Genomic DNA, 27,665 nt, shown 5'->3' with positions numbered 1-27,665 from the left:
CACCCGTGCTTGGTCTTCCCACACATTTTGTTCTTGCAGTTCTTCCTGTTCTTCAATTGTTCTCTCTCTGAGATTATTATCGTTACATAAAACATGCTTTAATATCTCTCTCAGCTTTTGAAATTCTTTTTTTTTTTTTTGAGACAGAGTCTCGCTGTCGCCCAGGCTGGAGTGCAGTGGCGCGATCTCGGCTCACTGCAGGCTCCACCCCCCGGGGTTCAGGCCATTCTCCTGCCTCAGCCTCCCGAGTAGCTGGGACTACAGGCGCCCACCACCTCGCCCGGCTAATTTTTTGTATTTTTAGTAGAGACGGGGTTTCACTGTTAGCCAGGATGGTCTCGATCTCCTGACCTCGTGATCCACCTGCCTCGGCCTCCCAAAGTGCTGGGATTACAGGCGTGAGCCACGGCGCCCGGCCTGAAATTCTTTAAAAAGGAGTTAAGTTGTGCAATGTCAGTTCATTGACCACAGTGGATTTAAGTTAGAAATCAATCGCAAGATAGCTGGAAATATCCCCAAGTAAGTTAGAAACTTAAAAAATACACTTCTAGCCAGGGGCGGTGGCTCACGCCTGTAATCCCAGCACTTTGGGAGGCCAAGGCAGGCAGATTGCTTGAGGTCAGGACTTCGAGACCAGCCTGGTCAACATGGTGAAACCCCATCTCTACTAAAAATACAAAAATTAGCTGGGTGTGGTGGCGGGTGCATCCCAGTTACTCAGGAGGCTGAGGCACAAGAATCGCTTAAATCCAGGAGGTGGAGGCTGCAGTGAGCTGAGATCGCACCACTACACTCCAGCCTCAGTGATAGAGCAAGACTGTCTCAAAAAATAAATAAGAATAAAAATAAAAATAAACTGAATGAAATTGAAAACATATCAATGTGAGATGCCACTAAAGTCATACTAAAAGGGAATTTACACCACTTACTGCCTACATTAGAAAAGAAGTCTCAAATCAATGCAAATCAATGACTTCTGCCTTTACAGTAAGAAACTAGAAAAAGAGCAAATAAAATCCAGTAAGCAGAAGAAAGGAAACAAAGATCAGAACAGAAATTAATATAATCAGGAAAAGAGAGAGAGAGTGAGAGAGAGAATCATTGTAACCAAAAGTCTGAGGAAAATCAAAACAATTGATGAACCTCTAGCCAGACAGATCAGAAAAAAATACGAAAGACACAAACCAGTCTCAGAAATGACAGGTAGCATTATTACCAACATTAAAAGGATAAGGGCATATTAAAAGGATAAGGGTATCAATAGAATCAACACCTTAGATGAAATATATAAAAAATTTGAGCTCTTTCTCAGTGACCAGGGCCTGCGCTTAGGCATAGATGGGCAAGTGGAGCCAACATGCCAGTGGCCCAGAGCTGGGTTTGTCGCAAAACTTATGTGACCCCGCAGAGACCCTTCGAGAAAGCTCATCTCGACCAAAAGCTGAAGCTGATTAGTGAGTATGGGCTCCAGAACAAATGTGAGGTCTGGAGGGTCAAATTTACCCTGGTCAAGATCCATAAGGCTGCCCGGGAGCTGCTGACGCTTGACGAGAAGGACCCATGGCGTCTGTTCGAAGGCATTGCCCTGCTGCAGTGGCTGGTCCGCACTGGGTTGCTGGATAAGGGCAAGATGAAGCTGGATTACAGCCTGGGCCTGAAGATCGATGATTTCTTAGAGATGCCTACAGACCCACATCTTCAAGCTTGACTTGGCTAAGTCCATCTGCCACACTCATGTGCTGATCCAACAGTGTCATATCCGTGTCCGTGAGCAGGTGGTAAATATCCTGTTCTTCACTGTCCACCTGGATTCCCAGAAGCACATCGACTTCTCCCTCTGCTTCTCTGTTGGGGTGGCCACCCCAGCCACATGAAGAGGAAGAATGCCAGGAAGGGCCAGGGTGGGGCTGGAGCCAGAGATGACGAGGAGGAGGATTAAGCCTGCATGTCCCCTCCTGGGCTGGTGGATTGTCTTGTTTTCCTGCCAAATGATAAAACAGGATCAGTGCTTTATTTAAAAAAATGAAATTGTGAAAAACAGAAATTAAGGTCACTCAAGAAGAACTAGGCCAGGCACAGTGACACAAGCCTGTAATACCAGCACTTTGAGAGGCCAAGGAGGGAGAATCAATGTAGCCCAGGAGTTCAACCAGCCTGAGCAACACAGTGAGACCCCCATCTCTAAAAAAAATTAAAAAAATTATCCAGGCATGACTGTGGCACACCTGTAGTCCCAGCTACTAAGGAGGCTAAAGGGGAGGATCATCTGAGCTCAGGAGATTGATGCTACAGTGAGCCATGACTGCAGCACTGCACTCCAGCCTGGGCAACAGAGAAGACCCTATTTCAAAAAAAAACAAACCAAAAAAAACCCCACAGAAATAGAAAGCCTAAATAGCCCTGTATCCTTAAAACAACGTTCCAAATGATCTTTTTTTTGAGAAGGAGCCTCACTGTGTTGCACAGGTTGGAGTGCAATGGTGCAATCTCTGCTCACTGCAACCTCCGCCTCCCAGGTTCAAGCAGTTCTCCTGCCTCAGCCTCCTAAGTAGCTGGGATTACAGGCACATGCCACCACACCCAGCTAATTTTTGTATTTTTAGTAGAGATGGGGTTTCACCATGTTGGCCAGGCTAGTCTCGAACTCCTGACTTCAGGTAATCCACCAGCCTCGGCCTCCCAAAGTGCTGGGATTACAGGTGTGAGCCACCGCGCCTGGACCAAATGATCTTTAGGAGAAAAAAGAAGGAAATACTGGGGGAGGCGCAGTAGGAGATCACAGCAGGGGCCCACCTCCGGAACCTCAAGTAAGGACTTCAGAGAGAAGGTGGAGTCAGAGTAACAGAGGCACAGGCGGGTTAGCCAGCTCTGCATGGAAAAGGCTGAGTCGTGATGATGTCATAGTTCTCCCCAAATCTCAAAGTCACTGATCAAACAACTCAGTTTACACTGAAGACGATGGACGAGACTCTAATTTTGTGCCCACAGCTTGACACACCTTTGGGAATTTGGTTTCAGTTTAACTTTCTTTGCCGGTACACAGATGTCACTGTGAGACTATACGATCAATCCAGATCTTTATAGATCTATATCCTCCTTGGACAAACCTAAATGCAGACACTTTTAGCACCCATAGGAGTTAGGTAGGATTAAATAAAAACATTCCCTCCCACTTGGGGGCACATTCACTGGGAATCCCAGAGCGATGTTGCCTGCCCACACCTGCTAAGTGCGCTCACAGGGCATCTAATTCCCTCTCCTTGAGTTCCTTATAAGCAAGCAAGGCAACCTATGTCCAGAGAAGCAGTTACTGTGTCTAAGTAAGTCACTGCATCTTAGGAAAAAGCAAACATTCGCATTTTGCAGTGCATGATGGGCGCACACCCAAGAAAATTACTCAGCACTTGTTTTTCTCACTTTGGGGTTTTCCAAAAATAATTTCTTCAGTCCAGTTGTCATGAATCTGGAGCCCCCGACTGACCCATCAAGGTCCGATTTGGCTTCGGACACCTCGCAGATCACCCCGCGGCTCAGAGCCCAGATCCTGAAGGGCGCAGCGTGGGCAGGGGGCGGGCCCGGGAATTGGAACACAAGGCACAGACGGCCCCTCCTAGGAGGGGAGGGACCGAAGCCGGGGCCTTTTTCTTTAAGACTCGCAGCACTGGATCCCAGAACTTAGTCTGCGCCCGGCGGCATTGACACTAGCTGGGCTCCTCGGGGCGCGCCCCAGGTGGTCCGAAGCCCGGTCCGCCCTCCACGCAGGTGCCCTGAGCGCCCCGCTCAGCCATGTCGTCCTGCAGCCGCGTGGCGCTGGTGACCGGAGCCAACAGGGGCATCGGCTTGGCCATCGCACGCGAACTGTGCCGACAGTTCTCGGGGGATGTGGTGCTCACCGCGCGGGACGTGGCGCGGGGCCAGGCGGCCGTGCAGCAGCTGCAGGCGGAGGGCCTGAGCCCGCGCTTCCACCAACTGGACATCGACGACCTGCAGAGCATCCGCGCCCTGCGCGACTTCCTGCGCAAGGAGTACGGGGGGCTCAATGTACTGGTCAACAACGCGGCCGTCGCCTTCAAGAGTAGGTGCAGGGCTTGGGTTGGGGCCCCCTGGAGCGCTCCGAGGGTGCGGGGCGGCCAGACGCAGGCTCTCCACCCATCCACTTGAGTGACCGAGGAGGGTGGCGCCGGCCCCTAGGGATGCGCTCAGCCCACGCCTCCCGCGAGGCAGTTTTCGCTTTCCGTGATTCGCTGAGCCCCAGGCGGTCCCGGGCGACAGACACAGCGCGCCCCACCCGCCGGCCTGTGCGGGCCTGTGCGCGGCCCGGGGCCCTCCCCGAACTGTCAGCCACTGCTGTGTGCAGGAAAACTGGCCTCCTGGGAGGGGGCAACGCCCTGCTAGAGTTCATCAGCTTTTCTTCCAACGTGAGAAACATTTTCTCTGCAAAGAAAAGGTCTCCGCTCGCTTTGGGCTTTCGCTTTCCTTGAAAGGGTGCATTCATAGATGCCCGGAGGCATTTGCTCGGGAAAGGAAATGAATCGCTAAAACAGGATTAGCACGCACTTGCACTTGGTGGACTTGACAATTTGTGTAATGCAGAGCTTTGATAGGCTCTGGCAAAAAGGAAGCGAGCCTTCTCGTTCCCTCCCCCCGGGGAGCTTATGTTTGTTATAAAATACGTGCGTGTGGTCTTAAAAGCAACTTCCTTAAGGAGAGGGGCGGAGATCAAGACATTACTTATTCTAACTACTACTGAAGAAAATTACAGGACGGGCGCAGTGGCTCACGCCTGTAATGCCAGCACTTTGGGAGGCCGAGGCAGGAGAAACGCTTGAACCTCGGAGGCAGTGAGCCGAGACCGCGCCACTGCACTCCAGGCTGGGCGACAGAGCGAGACTCCGTCTGAAAAAAAAAGATTCTATGGAGAAATAAACATGCCGGCTTCACCTCCAGCCTAGTGGGGAAAAAAAGCCTAAGAGGGAGTGAAATGAAGGATGGGGGAGCAGAAGTCTCCACCCATCCCTTTGGCCCTAGGCACTCCGCATTGCTGTGCATGGGGACCTGAGACTTTCTTTGACCCGCATCGGCAACTCAGCCTGCCGGCTTTCTGGGAGCTGGGGTGCAGGAGTGGGGATTAACACCCCCAACGCAGCCCTCAGCCATGGGCTGAGAGATTGGTGGATAAATACGCGGCTTCCTGGGCGACAGGCGGAGGGACTTCCCCTTGCCTTCCAAGGTGTGGGGAATGGACCACCAGCAGCTGCAAACCTGGGTGCTCATGGCAAGGCAGAATCTCCCGCCTTGCCCCACACCTGCTGAATCAAAATCTGCATTTCCGATGGGCGCGGTGGCTCACGCCTGTAATCCCAGCACTTTGGGAGGCTGAGGCAGGCAGATAACCTGAGGTCAGGAGTTCAAGACCAGCCTGGGAAACATGGTGAAACACCAACTCTACTAAAAATACAAAAATTAGCTGGGCGTGGTGGCTCACTCCTGTAATCCCAGCTACTTGGGAGGCTCAGGCACAAGAATCCCTTGAACCCAGGAGGCAGAGGTTGCAAGAAGAGGAGATTGCGCCCCTGCACTCCAGCCTGGGCGACAGAGCGAGAATGTCTCAAAAAACAAAAACAAACAAACAAAAAAAACCTGCATTTCAACAGAATCCCCAACTCCCTCCTATGCACCTTTAAGTTTAAGAAGTGGTAGTCAAAGCCAAGTGTTCTCAAGGTGTGGCTGGAGACCAGTAGCTGTCACATCATCTGGGAACTTAGAAATGCAAACTCAGGCCAGGTGCGATGGCTCACGCCTGCAATCCCAGCACTTTGGGAAGCCGAGGCGGGTGGATCACTTGAGGTCAGGAGTTGGGGACCAGCCTGGCCAACATGGCGAAACCCCGTCTCTGCAAAAAGTAAAAAAATTAGCTGGGTGTGGTGGCACATGCCTGTAATCTCAGCTACTCCAGAGGCTGAGGCAGGAGAATCGTTTGAACCCAGGAGGTGGAGGTTGCAGTGAGCCGAGATTGCGCCACTGCACTCCAGCCTGGGTGACAGAGTAAGACTGCAAAAAAAAAAAAAGGAAGGAAAGAAGGAAGGAGAAAGAAAGAAGAAAAGAAAGAAAGAAAAGAAGAAAGAACAAAAGAAAAGAAAAGAAAAATGCAAATTCTGGAGCCCTTATTCCAGCCCTTTGCAATCAGAAACTCCAATGGTGAGGCCCAGGAAGCTGTGTTTTAACAGGCTCTACAAGTGATTCGGATGCACACTAAAGTCTGAGAATCACCGACCTCGTTTTTAAAAATTGTTTTAAAATTAACTTGTTTTTCCTTTAGTTGTTAGGAGTTAGGATCCACTTTGTCATGTGAGTTTCAGGGGGAAAAATATGACTTTCTTTTTGTTTCTTTCTCTTTTTGAAAGGTGATGATCCAATGCCCTTTGACATTAAAGCTGAGATGACACTGAAGACAAATTTTTTTGCCACTAGAAACATGTGCAACGAGTTACTGCCAATAATGAAACCTCATGGTAAGCCCAATGTATGGACAGTCGGGTTGCATCCCTCAGTAAGAAGTGGGCCACAGGCTTCCCGGAGCAGGGCTGCCCTGCAGAAATCACTCAGGGTTGCTATTTCTCTGAAGGGGGAAAAATAGAAAATTGCTTCATTTTCCCACAGTGTTTGGCTTCTCACTCCAACATTTTAGGTTTGTTTTGTTTTGTTTTGTTTTGTTTTGTTTGGCGGGGGTTGGGTGGTGGGAAGAAATTTTGCTCTTGTTGTGCAGGCTGTAGTGCAATGGTGTGATCTCGGCTCACTGCAACCTCCACCTCCCGGGTTCAAGCAATTCTCCTGCCTCAGCCTCCCGAGTAGCTGGGATTACAGGCACCCACCACCATACCCGGCTAATTTTTTATATTTTTAGTAGAGACGCGGTTTCACCATGTTGGCCAGGCTGGTCTCGAACTCCTGACCTTTAGGTGATCCACCCACCTTGGCCTCCCAAAGTGTTGGAATTACAGGCGTGAGCCACTATGCCCAGCCTTAGCTTTAAGTTCCAAAGATAAGTGTGACATATCACAATGCTTTTGGAATCCATGTCATGAACTCAATCCTAGAATGATAGAATGCTGTGAGTCCCCAAAGGCCTCTTGCCTCTGGTCAATCTCATGAGTCCTCCAGCCCTCCAAGGTGATGGGCCCACATCTAGCTCATCTCTGGACCTTGGTATCTGTTTTAACATTATGACTTTTCCTATATTCCTTTCTTCTTGTACCAAACTTTCTCAAGTTGATTCAGAAAATCCAAAAGAAATTTTTTTTTTTTTTTGAGACAGAGTCTCACTCTGTCATCCAGGCTAGAGTACAGTGGCACAATTTCGGCTCACTGCAGTCTCCACCTCCCAGTTTCAAGCGATTCTCCTGTCTCAGCCTCCCAAGTAGCTGGGATTACTGGAGTGCACCACCACACCCAGCTTATTTTGTATTTTTAGTAGAGATGGGATTTCACCATGTTGGCCAGGCTGGTCTCAAACTCCTGACCTCAAGTGATCCACCCACCTCTGTCTCCCAAAATGCTGGAATTACAGGTGTGAGCCACTGTGCCCTAAATAAATTTTCTTTATTAGGAAACATCTTGCCTATACCTGCAGGTATTCAATAAATGTTACTATTATACTTTTCCTACAAATATTGGAGTGCCTGCCATATTCCAGGCATTATGCTGGGATCTGGGTGTACAATGGTGAGCATTACAGACAGGGACCATCTCATTTGTGGAACTGAGAGTCTAGTGGGGGAGATAGCCATTAGCAAATAATCTGAAGTGTGAAATGACAGCTGTGCTGGGGGACAGGGAAGCTTGCTTCCTTGAGGATTTTCTTCCCCAAGAAGTTAACTGTGGATTCTTAGAACTGTGGTTCTTATTAAAAATGTGCCCTTTTTTTTTTTTTTTTTTTTGACAGAGTCTCACTCTGTTGCCCAGGCTGGAGTGCAGTGGCAGGATCTCAGCTCACTGCAACCTCCACCTTCTGGGTTCAAGGGATACTCCTGCCTTAGCCTCCTGAGTAGTTGGGACAATAGGCGTGTGCCACTACGCCCGGCTAATTTTTATATTTTTAGTAGAGACAGGGTTTTGCCATGTTGGCCAGGCTGGTCTTGAACTCCTGACCTCAAGTGATTCACCTGCCTCAGCCTCCCAAAGTGCTGGGATTACAGGCATGAGCTACTGCACCTGGCCAGAAGTAGTGTGCTTTTCTTAATTTAACATTTTGAATAAGGATTATTGGCTGGGTGTGGTGACTCATGCCTGTAATCTTGGCACTTTGGGAGGCTGAGGCAGGAGGATCACTTGAGCCCAGGAGTTTAAGACCAGGCTGGAAAACATGGACTCTCGTCCCTTTAAACAAACAAAATTATCTCTGGATGCAAAAACTTTTTTTTTTTTTTTTTTGAGACAAAGTCTCCCTCCATCGCCCAGGCTGGACTGCAGTGGCACAATCTCAGGTCACTGCAACCTCCGCCTCTCAGGTGCAAGAGATTCTCCTGCCCCAGCCTCCCAAGTAGCTGGGGTTACAGGCGAGCACCACCACACCCAGCTAATTTTTTTGTATTTTTAGTAGCGACAGGGTTTCACCATGTTGGCCAGGTTAATCTTGAAATCCTGACCTCAGGTGATCCACCCGCCTTGGCCTCCCAAAATGCTGGGATTACAGGCTTGAGCCACCATACCCAGCCGCAAAAACTTCTTAACCTAAGAAGGTGAATGGTGAGCGTTGCACTTGTACTCTATCAGTTTCTTAGTGGGATGAGATTGTAGAAAGCCTGCAGGGAGAACTGCAGGTGCTTTGAAAGGGGATGGAGTTTCTAAATGCAAATCTGAGCCAATATAAATGCACATTTTAAAAACTCTCCTCTTTACACAAAAGGTAACATTTCATACAATGTTTGCCACTTTGCCTTTTTTACTCCTTATGTCTGGGGCTCTCTCCAGATTTGGTCAGAAAGCTTTTATCTTTTTTTGTGGCTACATAGGGATGCAGCCATTATAGGGATGTCTTTTACCCAGTGTTGGGAAGTTTTCTCCAGATAAATTTTTGAATGGGAACTTGACAGCTGCAAGGTATTAAAGATACCTTTAAAACTCTATCCCCCTTCAGAGCACCTGCAGTTCTCCCTGCAGGCTTTCTCCAATCCCATCCCACTAAGAAACTGAGCAAGCACAAGAGTACAAGTACAATTCTCACCATTCACCTTTTTAGGTTAAGAAGTTTTTGTGGCCGTGCACAGTGGCTCACACCTGTAATCTCAGCACTTTGGGAGGCCGAGGCGGGCAGATCAAGAGGTCAGGAGATCAAGACCATCCTGGCTAACATGGTGAAACCTCGTCTCTACTAAAAATACAAAAAAATTAGCCGGGCGTGGTGGTGGGTGCCCGTAGTCCCAGCTACTCGGGAGGCCGAGGCAGGAGAATGGTGTGAACCCGGGAAGCGGAGCTTGCAGTGAGCTGAGATCGCGCCACTGCACTCCAGTCTGGGCGACAAAGCCACACTCCGTCTCAAAAAAAAAGAAAGAAAGAAAGAGAGAGAGACAGAGAGAGAAAGAAAGAGAAAATATCATAAGAATGGACTTAATCCTGAGCAACATAGGGAGACCCCATCTCTACACAAAAAATGAAAATTAAAAATTAGCTGGGCATAGCGGCATGCTCCAGCTTCTCAACAGACTGAGGTGGGAGGATCGCTTGGGCCCAGGAGGTTGAGGCTGCAGTGAGCTATGATTGTGCCACTGTACTCTAGCCTGGGAGACAGAGCAAGACCTTGTCTCAAAAAAAAAACCAAAAAATGCATTTAACGCATCTGACGTACCAAACACCATAGGTCAGCCTCGCCTAGCTTCAAGGTGCTTTGAACGCTTACGTTAGCCTACAGTCTGGCAAAGTCATCTAACACAAAGCCTATTTTATCATAAAATGTTGAGTATCTTATGTAATTTATTGAATCTGTACTGACAGTGAAATGCAGAATGGTTGTATGGGGGCTCCAAGTACAGATTCTGCAGAATGCATGTCGTTTCCTCGACCGTCAGTGAAGTCAGTAAGTCCTAAGTGGAACCCTCAGAAGGCAGGGACCATCTGTATTTGACTTGCTTGCTTGTTCAAGGTTCTGAGTAAATAGGCCAAGTAACTACTAAGCCACTAGAGGGCGCTACTTGCCTACTCTTTCTAGAGTAAGGCAGCAGGAGTTTCGGGACTGGTGGGGCCACTTGGACCTCAGTGGAGGGTGGTGCGGGTGCAGCCCTTCCCAGGGCTGATGACCCATCTGGCTGACGAGGCTGACTGTCAGCCTCTGGCCTCTCTCCCAGAGGTGTGCCCTCAGATCAAAGAGGACACCTCCTCCCCTTAAGAGGATTTATTTCCTCGAAGGCACAGCTTCTATGATCTGTGTTTTTCTTTCTTCCTTTCCCTTTTACATTTAATTCCTTGTAGCCACCAAGTTTTTGAGAACAAAGCTGTTTAGAAAGCAATGAAGAATGCAACATCACTGATGTAGTATTCCTGGCCAAAATACTGATGTGACTCTCATCATGAGAAAAGCAGACCAATTTACTTTGCGAGAAATACTACAAAATAATGGTCTACAGTTTTCAAAAAAGTCATTGCCAACTACTCTACATTAAAATATATGAAAGAGATGTGACAACTAAATGCAATCCATGGGCCAGACGCGGTGACTCACACCTGTAATCCCAGCACTTTGGGAGACCGAGGCGGGCAGATCATGAGGTCAGGAGATTGAGACTATCCTCGCTAACATGGTAAAAGCCCGTCTCTACTAAAAATACAAGAAATTAGCCGGGCATGGTGGTGGGCGCCTGTAGTCCCAGCTACTTGGGAGGCTGAGGCAGGAGAATGGCATGAACCTGGGAGGTGGAGGCCGAGATCACGCCACTGCACTCCAGCCTGGGGGACAGAGTGAGACTCCACCTCAAAAAAAAAAAAAAAAAAATGCAATCCATGATCCTACTTTGGACCCTAGATTAAAGCAAACAAAAACTGTAAAAGAACATTACTGGGACAATTTGGACACATTTGAATATGGGCTGTATTTTAGATAATAGTGTTGTATAATGATAAATGCCTTGCATGTGGTCACAACTGTAGTAACGTAGGGGAATGCCCTTGTTACCATATATAATACTAAAGTGTTTAAGATGAAGGTTTATGATATCAGCAACTTGGAGAGAAAAAGGGACAGAGAGGGAAAAAGCAAACATAGCAAAATGTTAACAATTAGTGAACTTAGGTGATGGGCATAGGGTATTTATCGAACTATTCTTGCAACTTCTCTGTAACAGTTAGGAAATACATACATACACTTCATCTTTGAAAGTGAGAGAGAGAAGGAAGGAAAGAAATACTGAACAGTACTAGGTACCTGGGGGGATGAGTGAGGTGCTAGTTTCCAAGGACAGAGTGAGGGTATCTCTTGTGGGATTGGGGTCCACAAGAAATGTGCAGCTCTCCTACGATGGGAACCTGTGGGGAATGCCATTCAGAAAATGAAATAAAATCTACAGATCCGGCCGGGTGTGGTGGCTCATGCCTGCAACCCCAGCACTTTGGGAGGCCGAGGAAGGCAGATCACCTGAGGTCAGGAGTTTGAGACCAGCCTGGCCAACATGGTGAAACCCCATCTCTACTAAAAATACAAAAATTAGCTGGGCATGGTGGCACACACCTGTAATCCCAGCTACTTGGGAGGCTGAGGCAGGAGAATCACTTAAACCCGAGAGATGGAGGTTGCAGTGAGCCGAGATCGCGCCACTGCACTCCAGCCTGGACGACAGAGCAAGGCTCATCTCAAAAAAAAAAAAAAAAAAAAAAAAAAAAAAAACTAGAGACCCTATTGGACACAGAGAATATGCATTCAGAATAATACATAATAAAAGAACTCACTAAAATTAGTGGGGTTTGATGCTGATGAAACGTGTAAATTAACACATTTACTGGTTTTTGGATTTCCACCAGTACTTCAAATTGTTGTAAAATTTTTGGCCTACATATTTGTTTCTATGGGCACAATTTAGTAGCTGTGAATTATGATCAACATGAATATTAATTCATAATTTAATGAATATTAATATTATCAAATAGGGACTAAAAAGTAATGAAATCAGGCCGGATGCAGTGGGTCACGCCTATAATCCTAGCACTTTGGGAGGCCGAGGCAGGCAGATCTCCTGAGCTCAGGAGTTTGCGACCAGCCTGGCCAACATGGAGAAACCCCGTTTCTATGAAAAATACAAAAATTAGTCAGGCGTGGTGGTGTGTGCCTGTGGTCCCAGCTATTTGTGGGGCTGAGGCAGGAGGATCACTTGAGCCTGGGAAGTGGAGGCTACAGTGAGCCGAGATCATGCCACTGCACTCCAGCTTGGGTGGCAGAGCGAGATTCTGTCTCAAAAAAAAAAAAAAAAAAAGTAATGAAATAAAAACCAGGATGGAAAAACAGCCCATTCCACATGTGAGGTGTCCATAATGAAGGACAGAGTCATCCCCAGGGATTCCTTACTGCTGATTGTGGCACTAAGGAATTGGGGTGGCTGCCCACGGTCCTAGGAAATTGGGTGTGCCTAGGAAATTGAGAGCATTAGTCCTCAGGGTGAGAGCACTGTCCCTTGGAAAGCAGGTTTATAAGTACTTGGAGCGTGTATGCTGGGGAGGAGCAGTTTTATAAAACTGCCAGCGGGCTGGGCACATGGTGGCTTACACCTGTAATCCTAGCACTTTGGGAGGCCAAAGCAGGCAGATCACTTGAGGTCAGGAGTTCAAGCCCAGTATGGCCAACATGGTGAAACCTCATCTCTACTAAAAAAAATACAAAAATTAGCTGGGCATGGTGGTGCACACCTGTCATCCCAGATACTTGGGAGACTGAAGCAGTAGAATCACTTGATCCTGGGAGGCGGAGGTTGCAGTGAGCCGAGATTGTGCCACTGCACTGCAGCCTAGGCGACAAAATGAGACTCTGTCTCACAAAACAAAATAAAAAATTTTAGGCCGGGTGTAGTGGCTCACGCCTGTAATCTCAGCACTTTGGGAGGCCGAGGTGGGCAGATCACTTCAGGTCAGGAGTTCAATACCAGCCTGGCCAACATGGCAAAACCCTGTCTCTACTAAAATTACAAAAATTAGCTGGGCGTGGTGGTGGGCACCTGTAGTCCCAGCTACTTGGGAGGCTGATGCAAGAGAATTGCTTGAACCCGGAAGTCAGAGGTTGCAGTGAGCCAAGATTGTGCCACTGCACTCCAGCCTGGGTGATAGAGCAAGACTGCGTCTTGAAAAATAAATCAATAAATTTAAGTAAAAGTAAAAATAAAACTGCCTGGGGAATCTACAAATTTACTACTTTACCCATCTCTCCGAGAATCCCTGAGAAAGGGAGCCCCTCTCGCTGATGGAGGTGTGTTCTTCCCCTTCGGAGAATAGGGCCAAAAAAATATTAAAGCCCATGGGTGCACAGATTTTATGCCTTCAATAGTCACATTTTTAATTTTTTTTAAAATTTGATAATTACTTTTTGAGAAAGGGTCTCATTCATGTCACCCAGGCTGGAGTGTAGTGGAGTGTAGTGGTGTGATCACGGCTCACTGCAATCTCTACTTCCTGGATTCAGGTGATCCTCTTACCTCAGCTTCCTGAGTAGCTGAGACCACAGGCACACGCCACCACACCCAGCTAATTTTTCTATTGTTAGTAGAGACAGAGTTTTGCCATGTTGCCCAGGCTGGTCTTGAACTCCTGGGTTCAAGTGATCCACTCCTTTTGGCCTCCCAAAGTGCTGGGATTACAGGCATGAGCCACAGTGTCCAGTCACTTTTTTGTTTTTAATCAGCAATTAAACCTGCACAATGGCCGGGCGTGGTGGCTCACGCCTGTAATCTCAGCACTTTGGGAGGCTGAGGCAGGCGGATCACTTGAGGTCAGGAGTTCAAGACCAGCCTGGCCAACATGGTGAGACCCTGTCTCTACTAAAAATACAAAAATTAGCCAGATGTGGTGACTCACGCCTGTAATCCCAGCTACTCGGGAGGCTGAGGCAGGAGAATTGCTTGAACCCGGGAGGCAGAGTTTGCAGTGGGCCCAGATGGCACCACTGCACTCTAGCCTGGGCAACAGGGCAAGACTCTGTCTCAAAAAAAAAAAAAAAAAAAAAAAAACCTGCACCAAGACTCAATTATATGTTTGGTATATTCAACCAGTGGTTGTATCTCTGTGATATGCTTTCATATTTTTGTCATTCTGTTTCAGGGAGAGTGGTGAATATCAGTAGTTTACAGTGTTTAAGGGCTTTTGAAAACTGCAGTGAAGATCTGCAGGAAAAGTTCCACAGTGAGACACTTACAGAAGGAGACCTGGTAGATCTCATGAAAAAGTTTGTGGAGGACACAAAAAATGAGGTGCATGAGAGGGAAGGCTGGCCTAACTCACCTTATGGGGTGTCCAAGTTGGGGGTCACGGTCTTATCGAGAATCCTGGCCAGGCGTCTGGATGAGAAGAGGAAAGCCGACAGGATTCTGGTGAATGCGTGCTGCCCAGGACAAGTGAAGACAGACATGGATGGGAAAGACAGCATCAGGACTGTGGAGGAGGGGGCTGAGACCCCTGTCTACCTGGCCCTCTTGCCTCCAGATGCTACTGAGCCACAAGGCCAGCTGGTCCATGACAAAGTTGTGCAAAACTGGTAAACGTCTGCTTCGGAGCTTGATGCTTAATAAATGTTGGTGGAATGAATGAATGAATTGATGCTGTGGTTTGATTATTTCTGTTCTTTTTTTTTGAGACGGAGTCTCGCTCTTGTTGCCCAGGCTGGAGTGCAGTGGCATGATCTCAGCTCACTGCAACCTCTGCCTCCTGGGTTCAAGCTGTTCTCCTGCCTCAGCCTCCCGAGCAGCTGGGATTACAGGCATGTGCCACCACACCTGGCTAATTTTGTATTTTTAGTAGAGACGGGGTTTCTCCATGTTGGTCAGGCTGGTCTCGAACTACTGACCTCAGGTGATCCACCCGCCTCGGCCTCCCAAAGAGGTGGGATTACAGGCGTGAGCCACCGCACCCGGCCTCTTTCTGTTCTTGAAAAGGAATGTTCCTAAGAATCTCCCTGGGAGAAAGGTGTCTAGTTATGGAATCTGGAGCTGAACAACATTGCTATGCCCAACTCTTTAGCCTGAGATGGAGAATAACATAGTCTCAAATTTTAATGGGCATCGGGACCATCTGGAGGGCTCATTAAAACAGATTGCTGGTTCCCCTCCCCACACCAATTCACTGCATTTCTAACAAGTTCTCAGGTAGTGCTGACACTGCTGGTCCTGGGACTGCACTTAGAACCACTAGCATATCCAGTGGTTTTAGAACTATGGAGCCATTTTCCAGCTGTTCCTTGCTGTTTCCAGTTTTTTGATTCTGTAAGGGTGATGCTTTATCCTCTATTTCCTTAGCTCTGCAAGCTTTCTTTGCATCTCATTCTGTTTTATTTTTATTGGTTCTTATACTTTTTTTTTGTTTGAGACAGAGTCTCACTCTGTCGCCCAGGCTGGAGTGCAGTGGCATAATCTCGGCTCACTGCAACCTCCGCCTCCTGGGTTCAAGCAATTCTTCTGCCTCAGCCTCCCAAGTAGCTGGGACTACAGGCGCCCGCCACCACGCCCGGCTAATATTTTGTGTTTTTAGTAGAGATGGGGTTTCACCATGTTGGCCAGGCTGGTCTCAAACTCCTGGCCTCAAGTGATCTGCCTACCCCAGCCTCACAGAGTGCTGGGATTACAAGCATGAGCCACCACACCCGGCTGGTTCTTATACTTAAAAGTAGTAGAGCTTGACAGACTCAGGAGGAATACCTTCTTTAATTGGGACATGATTTCTTTTAGATTTTTCAGCTGGGTTTTGCATTCTGCATTCCTTCCCAGAATGTTTACAAGGTTGCCCAGCCACGCAACTTTCTCTCTTTGCTAAAACACATGCAGATGTCTTCTCCTTAACCTATGCACACCCGCTGTGAACTACATACAGCCCAGGGTGATTCTTCAGTGACTCTCTAAGCCTTTTTTTTTTTTTTTTTTTTTTTATTTGAGACAGGGTCTTGCTTTGTTGCCCAGGCTAGAGTGCAGTGGCACGATCATGGGTTACTGCAGCCTCGACCTCCAGGGCAAGAGACTTCCATGACTAAAATCTCAAGTGATCCTCCCATCTCAGCCTCCTAAGTAGCTGGGACTACAGGCATGTGCCATCATGCCCAAATAATTTTTTAATTTTTGGTAGAGACAGGGTCTATGTTGCCCAGGCTGGTCTTGCACTCCTGGACTAAAGTGATCCTCGCTCCTTTGCCTCTCAAAATGCTGGGATTCCAGACAAGAGCCACCGCACCCACCCTCTTTTATAATTTTTTTTTTTTCAGACAGAGTCTCACTCTGTTGCCTGGCTGGAGTGCAGTGGTGCCGTCTTGGCTCACTGCAACCTCCACCTCCCAGATTCAAGCAATTCTCCTGCCTCAGCCTCCTGAGTAGAGTGGCTGGGATTACAGGCGTGTACCACCATGCCTGGCTAATTTTTGTATTTTTAGTAGAGATGGGGTTTCGCCATGTTGGCCAGGCTGGTCTTGAACTCCTGACCTCAGGTGATCCGCCTGCCTTGGCCTTCCAAAGTGCTGGAATTACAGGAGTGAGCCACTGCCTCTTTTATAATCTTTATGACAATAGGTGAGTTCACATTCCCTGCTTTCAAATGGGATTGGTTTTGCAACAGGCCTCCTGGCTTCTGGTTACACCCTGTAGAAAAAAAGACTTGGAGACCAAGGAGTCTTCTGAAATAGAAGAAATGTACTCGCAAAGGTTTGCAAGAGTGTCAAGGCTTTGGCAAGAATGGCTAATCAAACAAAAAAATTCAGTGCAATTTAAATTCCTACTGGCCACAGTGGCTCAAGTCTCTGATCCCAGCACTTTGGGAGGCTGAGGCAGGAGGATCACCTGAGGTCAGGTGTTTGAAACCAGCCTGGGCAACACAGCAGGCCTCCATGTCTGCAAACAAATCAAACAAAAATTAGCCAGACATGATGGCACACACCTGTAGTCCTAGCTACTTGATAGGCTAAGGTGGGAGGTTCACTTGAACCCAGGAGTTCAAGGCTGCAGTGAGCTATGGTCGTACCACTGCACTGCAGCATTCTGGGTGACAGAGCCAGACACTGTCTCTACTTAAAAAGAAAACGAATCCATTGAACGATGGAAAAAAACACAAAGGGAAATAACTACAAATTTGCCAAGGTTACCAAGTTTATGATAGGCTGCTCACTGTGTGAAATTAGAAATGTTGTCACTTGATTATCAAATCCACAAAGGTCACATCATATCCCCTGACATAGGTAAGCACTGCAGTCATTAGAGATAATGCTGTTTTTCTTTAGGGAATCAGTGAAGTATGGGAATGCTCAAGTTTCTTTTGTTTGGGGGAACTGAACTGCACGGGATGACCTGGTTATTTCTGGTTCATCACAGTGTGTAGCTATTTGTTTTTCTTGCCTCTCTGATTTACAATGGCAGCACCTCAAATGTCAGTCTAACTCTCACAGCCTGCACCCACTTTTTTATCCACTTGGGGTAGGGGGAAATCTGAATCCCACCTAGATTGCATTTAACGTCTTCAGGCCAGATGGAGTGGTTCATGCCTCTAATCCCAGCACTTTGGGAAGCCAAGGCAGGCAGGTTGCTTAAGCCCAGAAGTTTGAGACCAGCCTGGACAACATAGCGAGCGCTCTCTCTACAAAAATTCAAAAAAGATTAGGTGGGCGTGGTGCACACCTGTAGCCCCAGCTACTCAGAGGCAGAGGTTGGGAGGATCACTTGAACCTGGGAGGTCAAGGCTGCAGTGAGCCACGATTGTACCACTGCACTTCAGCCTGAGTGACAGGACAAGACCCTGTCTCAAAAAAAAAAAAAAAAAAAAAAACCTAAAACAACGAAAACTTCCTTTAGCCTATTTGTATGTCACGGATTAAATCCAACATGCTCTTATAGTATTCATCTCAGGCTACAGCTCCTAAGACATTTTAATGTCTCCTTTCCTGGCTCTAAAAACATTTTAATGGCTTTCAATCAGCTTCCTGAGTATCTTTTGTACTCTCGCCTCCCTCTGCAGCCAAACTCCAGTCCTGCTAATGATGGGCAATAGCCCAGGAACCACAGAGCACTTCAGGCTCTGCCTGACAAAGTTACAGACAGGAAGTGCATGAGGAAATAAGCCAGTCCTTTTTATTTCTTCTTCCTCTTTCATCTCTAACCAATCCTTTTTGGGTAAGTGTGTAACCCACTTCCTCTTTTGTCTCTAGCCAATCCTTTTAGGATAAGCACGTAGCTCATTTGGATGACCCTTAATTGTCAACTGCTGGTCAGAATGACATTTCTCATTCCTAGAGAAGGGCTGCCATTGGCCCTTATTGGATGGTCTGCCCAGCACCCTCTTCCAAAATATGATCTCCTGCCCGCCCCCCCCCCCCCCCCCCCCCCCACCGGCTTCCTTCCCATGTTTGCAGCTGCAGCAGCCACAAGGTGACCTTGCCTCTGCTGACTGCTCCAGCTATAGGTCTTTCCTCTAAAAAGAACCAGTTGGATTGGATCAGAGCTGTTACTGTGCCTCCCACCCCATGTGCCTAAGGAGCAGAGGGAGCCAGCCATTGCTGGAGAAGGAGGCCAACCATCAAGAGGAGCATTTAAGCCAGGTGTGGTGGCTCCTGCCAGCACAATCCCAGCACTTTGGGACATCAAGGCAGGTGGATGGCTTGCGCTCATGAGTTTGAGAACAGCCTGGGTAACATGGTGATACCCTGTCTCTACAAAATAATACAAAAATTAGCCAGGTGTGGCAGTACATGCCTGTAGTCCCAGCTACTTGGGGAGCTGGGGCAGGAGGATTGCTTGAGCCTGGGAGGTGGAGGCTACAGTGAGCCGTGTTTGTATCAGTACACTCCAGCCTGGATGACAAAGCGAGACCCTGTCTTAGTTGGGGAAAAAAAGTGGCCCAAAGAGAAACTCCCTTCCCTGTCCTTAGATCATTCCTGAAATCTTGAATTCTCAGAGATGCTCCAAGATAACCTTGTATCCTTAAAATATATTTTCTTTCTCATAAGCTATATTGAATTGGGTAGTTGTTGCTTGCAATCAAAAGGAACCTAACTAATAGAAGTGCATTAACATGTTTTACAGTATTGTGAAAGGAAAATAAATCTCAGGGCCCCAAAATCACTAAGCTAAAGGGAAAAGTTAAGCTGGGAACTGCTTAGGGCAAACCTGCCTCCCATTCTATTCAAAGTCACCGCTCTGCTCACTGAGATAAATGCATATCTGATTGCCTCATTTGGAGAGGCTCATCAGAAACTCAAAAGAATGCAACCATTTCTCTCTTACCTACCTATGACCTGGAAGTCCCCTCCAGGCTTCCAGCTGTCCCGCCTTCACCTGGAGTTGTCCCACCTTTCTGGATTGACCCAATGTACATCTTACACATATTGATTGATGTCTCATGTCTCCCTAAAATGTATGAAACCAAGCTGTGCCCCTATCACCGTGGCCACAAGTTGTCAGAACCTCCTGAGGCTGTGTCATGGTTGCCTATCCTCAACCTTGGCAAAATAAACTTTCTGAATTAACTGAGACCTGTCTCAGATGTTGGGGGTTCACCCTATGCTGTAGGAAAAAAAAAAAAAAAAAACAATTGCGCTTGGAATCAAAAGGAGAAAAAATCATGAATTGAGAACCTATGGCAAATTAGACCATATGTCCTGCTTAATGCTTTCCCAGCATGGTTTTAGGTAATTCTGACTACAGTCCTTTGCCTTAGTTCATTTTGTGTTACTATAATGGAATATCACAAATTAGGTAATTTATAAAGAAAGTAAATTTGCCTGGGAACAGTAGCTCATGCCAATAATCCTATAACTTTGGGAAGCCAAAGTGGGAGCATTACTTAAGGCCAGGAGTTCAATGCCAGCCTGGGCAACATAGAGAGACCCTATCTCTACAAAAAATAAAAATTGACCAAGTGTGATCATGTTCACCTTTAGTACTACCTACTTGGTAAGTTGAGGTGGGAGTATCACTTGTGCCCAGGAGTTCATGGCGGCAGTGAGCTATGATCATGCCACTTCACTCCAGCCTAAGCAACAGAGTGAGACTCTGTCACTTGTCTCAAAAAAAAAAAAAAAGTAAGTTTATTTCTCACAATTCTGGAGGCTGGGAAGTCTAAAAGCATGGCACTAGCATCTGGCAAGGGCCTGCTTCTGTGTTCCTACAATGGCAGAAGGCAGAAGGGCAAGAGAATGCTCACAAGGTACAAACTAAACTCATCCTTCTATCAGGAATCCGCCCCCCTGATAAAGGTATTAATCCATTTATGAGGGCAGAGTCTTCACTCATGATCTTAAAGGTTCCACTTGGCAACACTGTTGCCTTGGGGATTATGTTTCTAACACATGACTTTAGGGGACACATTGAAACCACTGCATCCTTTAAGGTAGGAATCAACATCATATTTCAAAGGAAGAAATAAAGGCTTGGAGAGGTTAATTAACTTGCCCAAGATCTCAGAGCTAAAGCCAGGATCATATCCAGGACTGACTACAAAGTCCTGTGGTCTCTAGTGCTTGGCAGATCCAGCTTCACTGATGAGTCTAGAGAGTAGTAACTCTCTTGGTGTAAAAACTAAGGGAGATGATACATTAAATCTAAGTGTAAATTAGACTACGCTTAAAGTATAAGTCATATGGTTATTATTAACAGATCCCCAAGTTAGCCTATATGTGAACTTTTCCATAGAGAAATGAAACATGGTTTAAATGCAGCATATTTTAAATGGATTATCTCATACAATGTGGTTTTTGTTTCATATTGTTTTTGTTGTTTTCTGAGACAGAGTCTTACTCTGTTGCCCAGGATGGAATGCAGTGACAGGATCTCGGCTCACTGCAACCTCCAACTCCCTGGTTCAAGTGATCCTCCTGCCTCAGCCTCCCAAGTACCTGGGAGTACAGGTGCATGCCACCACACCTGGCTAATACAATGTGTTTTTTTAGACACCAGAGGGAGCCAGTGGTTCTTTCCACATCAGCTTTTCTGTGATACATTTTTCTTTTTTTTTTTTGAAACAGAGTTTCACTCTTGTTGCCCAGGCTGGAGTACAGTGGCACTAACTCGGCTCACTGCAACCTCCCTCTCCTGGGTTCAAGCGATTCTCCTGCCTCAGCCTCCCAAGTAGCTGGGATTATAGGCATGTGCCACCACATCCAGCTAATTTTGTATTTTTAGTAGAGAAGGGGTTTCTCCATGTTGGTCAGGCTGGTCTTGAACTCCCGACCTCAGGTGATCATCCCGCCTCGGCCTCTCAAAATGCTGGAATTACAGGCATGAGCCACCAGGCCCAGCCTTGTGATAGATTTTTCTAGACTGTTGCATGTGTGGTACACCTACATACAATATCAGCTTTAGACTCAACCCTTTGACTTTTCCTTCACCTACTGAACAGCAACAAGGATTGTGACAGACCAAGAATCTGAAGAAGGATGCAGTGTGGAGACGAAACAGGTGTCAATGACAAAGGTTTAGTTGTTATTTCAAGTCAACTGCAAAGTGGATGCGGTATCAAGTACAGAACTGCACAGGACTTCTCCACTAAGAACATGGGGAGAGCAAAGGGAATAGATATTTTGGGAAAGGAGGCAGAAGCCAACAGAGAACAGTGGTTACTATCAAGATGAGTGGAGTAGAAGTTAGTTTATAGAACTAACTTCTATGTTCTAAGCCAGAACACTGGCTTAGCCCTGGTGCGGTGGCTCACGCCTGTAATTCCAGCAATTTGGGAGGCTGAGGCTGGCAGATCACTTGAGGTCAAGAGTTCAAGACCAGCCTGACCAGCATGGTGAAACCCCATCTCTACTAAAAATACAAAAAATTAGCCGGGCATGGTGGTGCACACCTGTAATCCCAGCTGTTCAGGAGGCTGAGGCAGAAGAATCGCTTGAACCTGGGAGGCGGCGGAGGTTGTGGTGAGCCGAGATCACACCACTGCACTCCAGCCTGGGTGACAGAGCTAGACTCCATCTCAAAAAAAAAAAAGAAAGAAAAAAGAAGACACTGGCTTAGAGGGTCACCAATATCTGCATATCAAAACTAAGAATGAATTTACTTGGCCAATCTCTCTACCGGGTGCAACAGCCTGAGCCAGATAATGCAGTGGGTTCTGATTTATAATGCCTTCTTTACCGTCAAGAGGGGTAAGGATTAAAGTTCGGGTTTAAATTAAAGTTGAAATGCTTTACTTGGTTTGAGTATTATTTTGCAAGGACCATGGCTGTTTCTGCATGTCTTAAACTGATGAACGTACTTAAGTAGACTTTTAAGTGTGACAAGACAACTTGATCCAAGAAAACAGATTTCTTGTCAGAATACACTAATTTTTTTTTTTTTTTTTTGAGATGCGAGTCTCACTCTGTCACCCAGGCTGGAGTGCAGTGGTGCGATCATGGCTCACTGCAATCTCTGTCTCCCAGGTTCAGGCAATCCTCCTGTCTCAGCCTCCCCAGTAGCTGGGACTACAGGCGCACACCACTACGCCCAGCTAATTTTTGTATTGTTAGTAGAGACAGGGTTTCACCATATTGGTCAGGCTGGTCTCGAACTCCTGACCTCAGGTGATCCACCTGCCTCGGCCTCCCAAAGTGCTGGGATTACAGGCGTGAGCCACTGGGCTCGGCCAGAATACTCAAACCTCAATGTTGTACATTTACTGTCAATCCTGTCACTATCAGTATATTGTATACAGTATACAGTAATTGACAGTATACTGTCAATTATAAATTGAGTTTTTTAAATGATGATTTACAAATGAATTTGTCAAAATTAAATTAACCCCCCCACATACACACACACCTGGAGTCCTTTACAGATAGGTAGTATATGAATACAAGGCACAGATTGTATGTGCATGGTGGCTTTGGCACAAATAGACTGGTTCTCTTTTCAATGTTAAGTGTAAAGCGTTCTTTCATCTCTGTTCAGTGCAGTGTTGAGTGTGACTAGGATTTGAAGAACCTAAAAAAAAAAAAAAAAAAACTCACCTGCTTGCTATCTTCTTGGTTTTTTGTTTTTGCTGTTTTTGTTTGCTGCTTTTGTAAAACCAGTTTATCATATTCTCATTAAGAAATCAATTTTCATGAAATTAATTTTTTTTTCCTGCTAACTATGGCTCAATCTTCTCGTTTCTCTCTGCTTCTATCTTAAGACTATTCTTCAAATTGACCATGAGAGGATTTACATGTGGGGCACTTGGTATATGCCAAATGGAGACAAAATCAGGATCGGCAGCCTGGCTGGGCCACAGGTCCAGCATCCCAAACTATTAAAATATTCTTAGTGTTTCCAGGGAAGTGATAGATCCACTTTGGAAGCTGATAATATACCCCCTCCCTAGAAACACGTATATACACCAAGTGTTCTAAACAAGTTCCAGGTGCTCATGAGCTCCCCCACCTCCCAAGCTCATTGACCACTGCCTCGCCTTCACGAACTCCAGCCCCGGTCTGATCATTTCTAAAGGACGCTCGGGGGTTAAAAGGAGTGAGGCCACTGCAGAAATGACAGCCTTCATCCACAAGTGGCCCACTTCGGGTTGGCTGGAGCCGCAGCTGGGTGGGGACAGGGCCTGTGCTCAGGTGCGTCCTGCCCTGAAGCGGTCGGACTGGACCGTCCAGGTCCCAGCGCTCGAGAGGATGGCAGGCAGGGGCTCGGGATTGTCTGGAGATATGAATGCTTTCTAAGGTTGACGTCAAGGTCTCTTTCCTGAGCCATAGTCCACGTGACAAGCTCCGTCCAGGTAGAAATGATCTCATCTCTCCTGTCGCCCAGGGTCGGAAACCTGAGGCCCGTGCGGGCTGGGGCAACTTAGCGGGGGTCCCAAGCCCGCCGCGCCCCCTGCGCTCCAAACGTGTGTGGAGGGCTTGGACACGTTTTCCCTCTGGGCTGGAGATGGCCCAGAGGGAAAAGATGGGGTGAACCAGGTGCCGCGCACCCTTCGAGGAGCCCCCGCTTCTCCGTTTCTGTGAGTGACTCCAAAGCACCTCCGAGGGCCGATACACGCGCGGACGACCCTGGGCGGGCACTGACCAATGTCCCCTTCCACTCGGTTGTGTCGGGGGTCCCCAGGTGAGGCGCGAACGCCGCTCCGCTCACCTGTACGAGGCCTTTCCCGGAGCAGCCCGGCTACGAAGCGACGCCCATAGCGGGGAGGCTAAGGAAGACTCCCGCTCCCTCAGTCAGCCGCTGCGGCGACTGAACCGCCCCAACACGCCGGGGCCCTCCCCAAGCCCGGCTCCCAAGCTGAAGCCCCGCCCCCGCGCCTATGGCCCACCTCCAGGCCCCGCCCCTGATCCCGCCTCCATGAGTCAAGCCTCGCCTTTCAGTCCAGCCTGGCCCTTCGAGGCCCCGCCCCTGTCGTTATGGCCCGCCTCCAGGCACCGCCCTTGATCCCGCCTTCATGAGTCAGGCCCCGCCTTCCAACCGAGCCGGCCCGTCCAGGCCCCGCCGCTGTACGTACAGCCCACTTCCAGGCCCCGCCCTTGATCCCGCCTCCATCGGGCAGGCAACGTCTTCTAGTTCCGCCCCGCCCGCGGAAACCCCGCCCCCGCGCGCCTATGGCCCACCTCCAGGTTCCGCCCCTGAGCCCGCCTCCAGGCGTCCAGCCCCGCCTACCAGCCCCGCCCCCAAGCCCCGAGGCCCCCCCTCCAGGCTCCGCCCCGACCCCCGCGGTGGAGAAGAGGCGCTGCCGCTGGTTCTCCGGCGCGGCGCTTCCTCCGCGGTTGTTGCTCCCGGCCGCGCCGCAGCCCTGCCCAGTCTCTCTCCCGCAGCCCGGAGGGCTCCTCCGCGCCGCACGTGAGCGCGCCCGCCAACAGGGCCGCTGCCGCGGTAAGTCGTGCCCGCGCCCTGCCCGGCGTCCAGTCCTCAGCCGCTGGGCAAAGCCGGAGGAGCCGGGCGTCTCCTCCCCGCCGGCCTTCCCCGGGTCCAGAGGGCTTGGGCGGCGCCGTGGGGCGGCCGGGGGTGCAGGTGGCTTCATGACGCGCGGCCCGGGCCCGCGGCGCGCGCTGCTGCAGTGCGGGGGCGGGGAGCTCGGGGCCAGAGACCGAGAGGGCAGCGGGGAGACGGGGTGGGGTCCCCTCGGGTTACCCGACCCTGGCGCGGAGGATGTGATGCCAGCCACGCCCTCGCCGAGCGGGGCGGCAGGTGCAGGTCAGGGGTGGGTGGCGGCCCGAGCGCCCTCCCGGGGCCGGCCCACGGCGAGACGCTCAGCCTTTGTTTGCTCGTGAAGTCCTGGCTGGGGAGGAGGCTGGGGACGCGGACCTGTGAGAACTGAGGGCTTTCCTCGTCGGGGAAGACCCTAGTCTTCCAGTCAGTCCCCAGGAGAAGGGATCCGGGCCGCAGTGCGCGCTCCGCCAGCCTGGCCTCTGCGCCCTGCCGGGTTCCCGGCTGCTCGCGGGGACTGTTACCCGCAGTGTTGCCTTACACTCGCGACTGCAGCCCCGCAATTGGGAAGACTTTGCTACGATTTTTTTGGTAAGGTGAGAGAAGACCGTCCCCCCGGCCCCACAAGCCTACTGCCATTAGGTGGCATAAATTTTTTCCAGAACAATTTAATTACCACTTTGAAAGACCAAATTCAAAACAGCGTGTCCCAGAGTTGATTAAGCCCGTTGGTGATGAGTGTTTCTGTGCTGTGGACTAAGGATCATTATCAGTTTTATTACTAATAGTACATATCTGTTATCTGTTGCTAAATGTTTTTGCTTGTGTGGTAGGGTCACTATATCCTCATTTTCATCGAACTGAGGAATGTTCCTTCATATAAACGTATTTACAGTGAACTTTTTTGGGATCTGGCAGTTGGTTTTTCTCTTGAACTTGTTTTTTTTCTATATTATTATTATTATTATTATTATTGAGACCAAGGTCTCATTATGTTGTCCAGTCTGGTCTCAAACTCCTGGGCTTAAGCAATCCTTCCACCTCGGCCTCTTAAAGTGCTGGGATTACAGGTATGAGCCACAGTGCCCAACCCTGAATTTGATTTTCTATAAAATTAAAAATGGGTAAAGTGAGAGATTTCCTGCCGACATTTTCGATTTTTAGGTATCTGAGCAGATACACTTCTTATCTGATTACTTCTTTGTGTCTCTAGTTATTTATAGGCTGTATAACTGTCGGTTTTACTGAACTGTTCAATCTCTCACAGGAGACATATCCAGGATAGATTGCAAGATCATTGGCAAAAGAGCTATTTAAGGACTGAACCAATAATTTTATCACTAGCATAATGTAGTGGAGACCCTGTACTATCTCACTGACCTGAGCTCGAATCTGGTTCTGCTAACTGCTGGGTGTGTGACCTGGGCAATTTTCCGAATGGCCGGACTTCCAATATCCTCATCTCGGGCCTAATACCCATCTCACAGGACTCGTGTATTGCATCAAAGAAATGCATGCAGCCGGGTGCGGTGGCTCACACCTGTAATCCCAGCACTTTGGGAGGTCGAGGGGGCGGATCACAAGGTCAGGAGATCAAGACCATCCTGGCCAACGTAATGAAACTGTGTCTCTACTAAAAATACGAAAATTAGCTGGGCGTGGTGGCACACGCCTGTAGTCCCAGCTACTCGGGAGTCTGAGGCAGGAGAATCGCTTGAATCTAGGAGGCGGAGGTTGCAGTGAGCCGAGATGGCGCCACTGCACTCCAGCATGGCAACAGAGCGAGACTTTGTCTCAAAAAAAAAAAAAAAAAAAAGAAGATAAGAAATGCATGCATAAGGCCAGGTGCGGTGGCTCATGCCTGTAATCCCAACACTTTGGGAGGCCGAGGTAGGAGGATCACCTTAGGTCAGGAGTTTGAGACCAGCCTGGCCAACATGGTGAAACCCCGTCTCTACCAAAAATATTTTTAAAAATTAGCCAGGCGTTGTGCCGGGCGCCTATAATCCCAGCTACTCGGGAGGCAGAGGCAGGAGAATCGCTTGAATCCGGGAGGCAGAGGTTGCAGTGAGCCAAGAGCACACCATTTTACTCCAGCCTGGGTGACAAGAACGAGACTCCATCTCAAAAATCAAAAACCAAACCAAACCAAAACAAAAAAGAGACCGAGCGCAGTGGCTCACGCCTGTAATCCTAGTACTTTGGGAGGCCGAGGCGGGCGGATCACCTGAGGTTGGGCGTTTGAGACCAGCCTGACCAACATGGAGAAACCCCATCTCTACTAAAAATACAAAATTAGCCGGGCGTGGTGGCACATGCCTGTAATCCCAGTTACTCAGGAGGCTGAGGCAGGAGAATCGCCTGAACTCAGGATGCAGAGGTTGTGGTGAGCTGAGATTGCGCCATTGCACTCCAGCCTGGTCAACGAGTGAAACTCCATCTCAAAAAAAAGAAGAAAAACAAGTGCATGCATAAATGGTGAGTTTACCAAGCTCACCCAGAAGACTTGCTTGGTAGCATAGCACGTGCCCCATATTTTGAAATAAAGGAGCTTGCATGAATGACGATTTCCAAACTTCTCACGTGTGCTGGTAGTTACACCAAATAGCACTTTCTTCATGTGGCCAACCA

The 27,665-nt window shown here is 48.4% G+C and overlaps 2 protein-coding genes, 1 long non-coding RNA gene and 1 pseudogene across 3 annotated transcripts in view; 3 read left to right on the top strand and 1 right to left on the bottom strand.

The window, feature by feature from the left end:
* The first annotated feature begins 1,357 nt into the window (after window positions 1-1,357).
* Window positions 1,358-1,939, top strand: LOC116482156 (small ribosomal subunit protein uS4-like; annotated as a pseudogene).
* Window positions 1,940-3,670: 1,731 nt separating this feature from the next.
* Window positions 3,671-14,787, top strand: CBR3 (carbonyl reductase 3). The gene is made up of 3 exons (XM_032175369.2): window positions 3,671-4,075; window positions 6,405-6,512; window positions 14,287-14,787. Exons 1-3 carry the CDS (start codon window positions 3,787-3,789, stop codon window positions 14,721-14,723), a joined length of 834 nt encoding a protein of 277 aa, XP_032031260.1. The 5' UTR covers window positions 3,671-3,786; the 3' UTR covers window positions 14,724-14,787.
* On the bottom strand, window positions 9,941-24,340 carry LOC116482157 (uncharacterized). Its single transcript, XR_004251778.1, has 3 exons — window positions 24,249-24,340; window positions 14,467-14,566; window positions 9,941-10,487 (listed from the first exon to the last, which is right to left on the bottom strand). It is a non-coding gene; the product is annotated as an uncharacterized LOC116482157 (long non-coding RNA).
* A 491-nt stretch (window positions 24,341-24,831) lies between these two features.
* Window positions 24,832-27,665, top strand: part of DOP1B (DOP1 leucine zipper like protein B) — a 130,362-nt gene continuing 127,528 nt past the window's right edge. Inside the window, exon 1 of the mRNA XM_058427852.1 lies at window positions 24,832-24,980. The gene's annotated coding sequence lies outside the window, so the exon portion shown is untranslated. The remainder of the gene's footprint in view (window positions 24,981-27,665) is intronic.

The sequence above is a fragment of the Hylobates moloch genome, unplaced genomic scaffold, assembly GCF_009828535.3.
Source record: "Hylobates moloch isolate HMO894 unplaced genomic scaffold, HMol_V3 SCAFFOLD_14, whole genome shotgun sequence".
Lineage (NCBI taxonomy): Eukaryota > Metazoa > Chordata > Mammalia > Primates > Hylobatidae > Hylobates > Hylobates moloch.
This window is presented reverse-complemented; position numbering and strand designations above follow the sequence as displayed.

Coding starts and splice junctions, on each gene's coding strand:
- CBR3 (XM_032175369.2), top strand. CDS start 3,787: ATGTCGTCCTGCAGCCGCGTGGCGCTGGTGACCGGAGCCAACAGGGGC. Junction 4,076..6,404: donor CGCGGCCGTCGCCTTCAAGA/GTAGGTGCAGGG, acceptor TCTTTTTGAAAG/GTGATGATCCAATGCCCTTT. Junction 6,513..14,286: donor GCCAATAATGAAACCTCATG/GTAAGCCCAATG, acceptor ATTCTGTTTCAG/GGAGAGTGGTGAATATCAGT.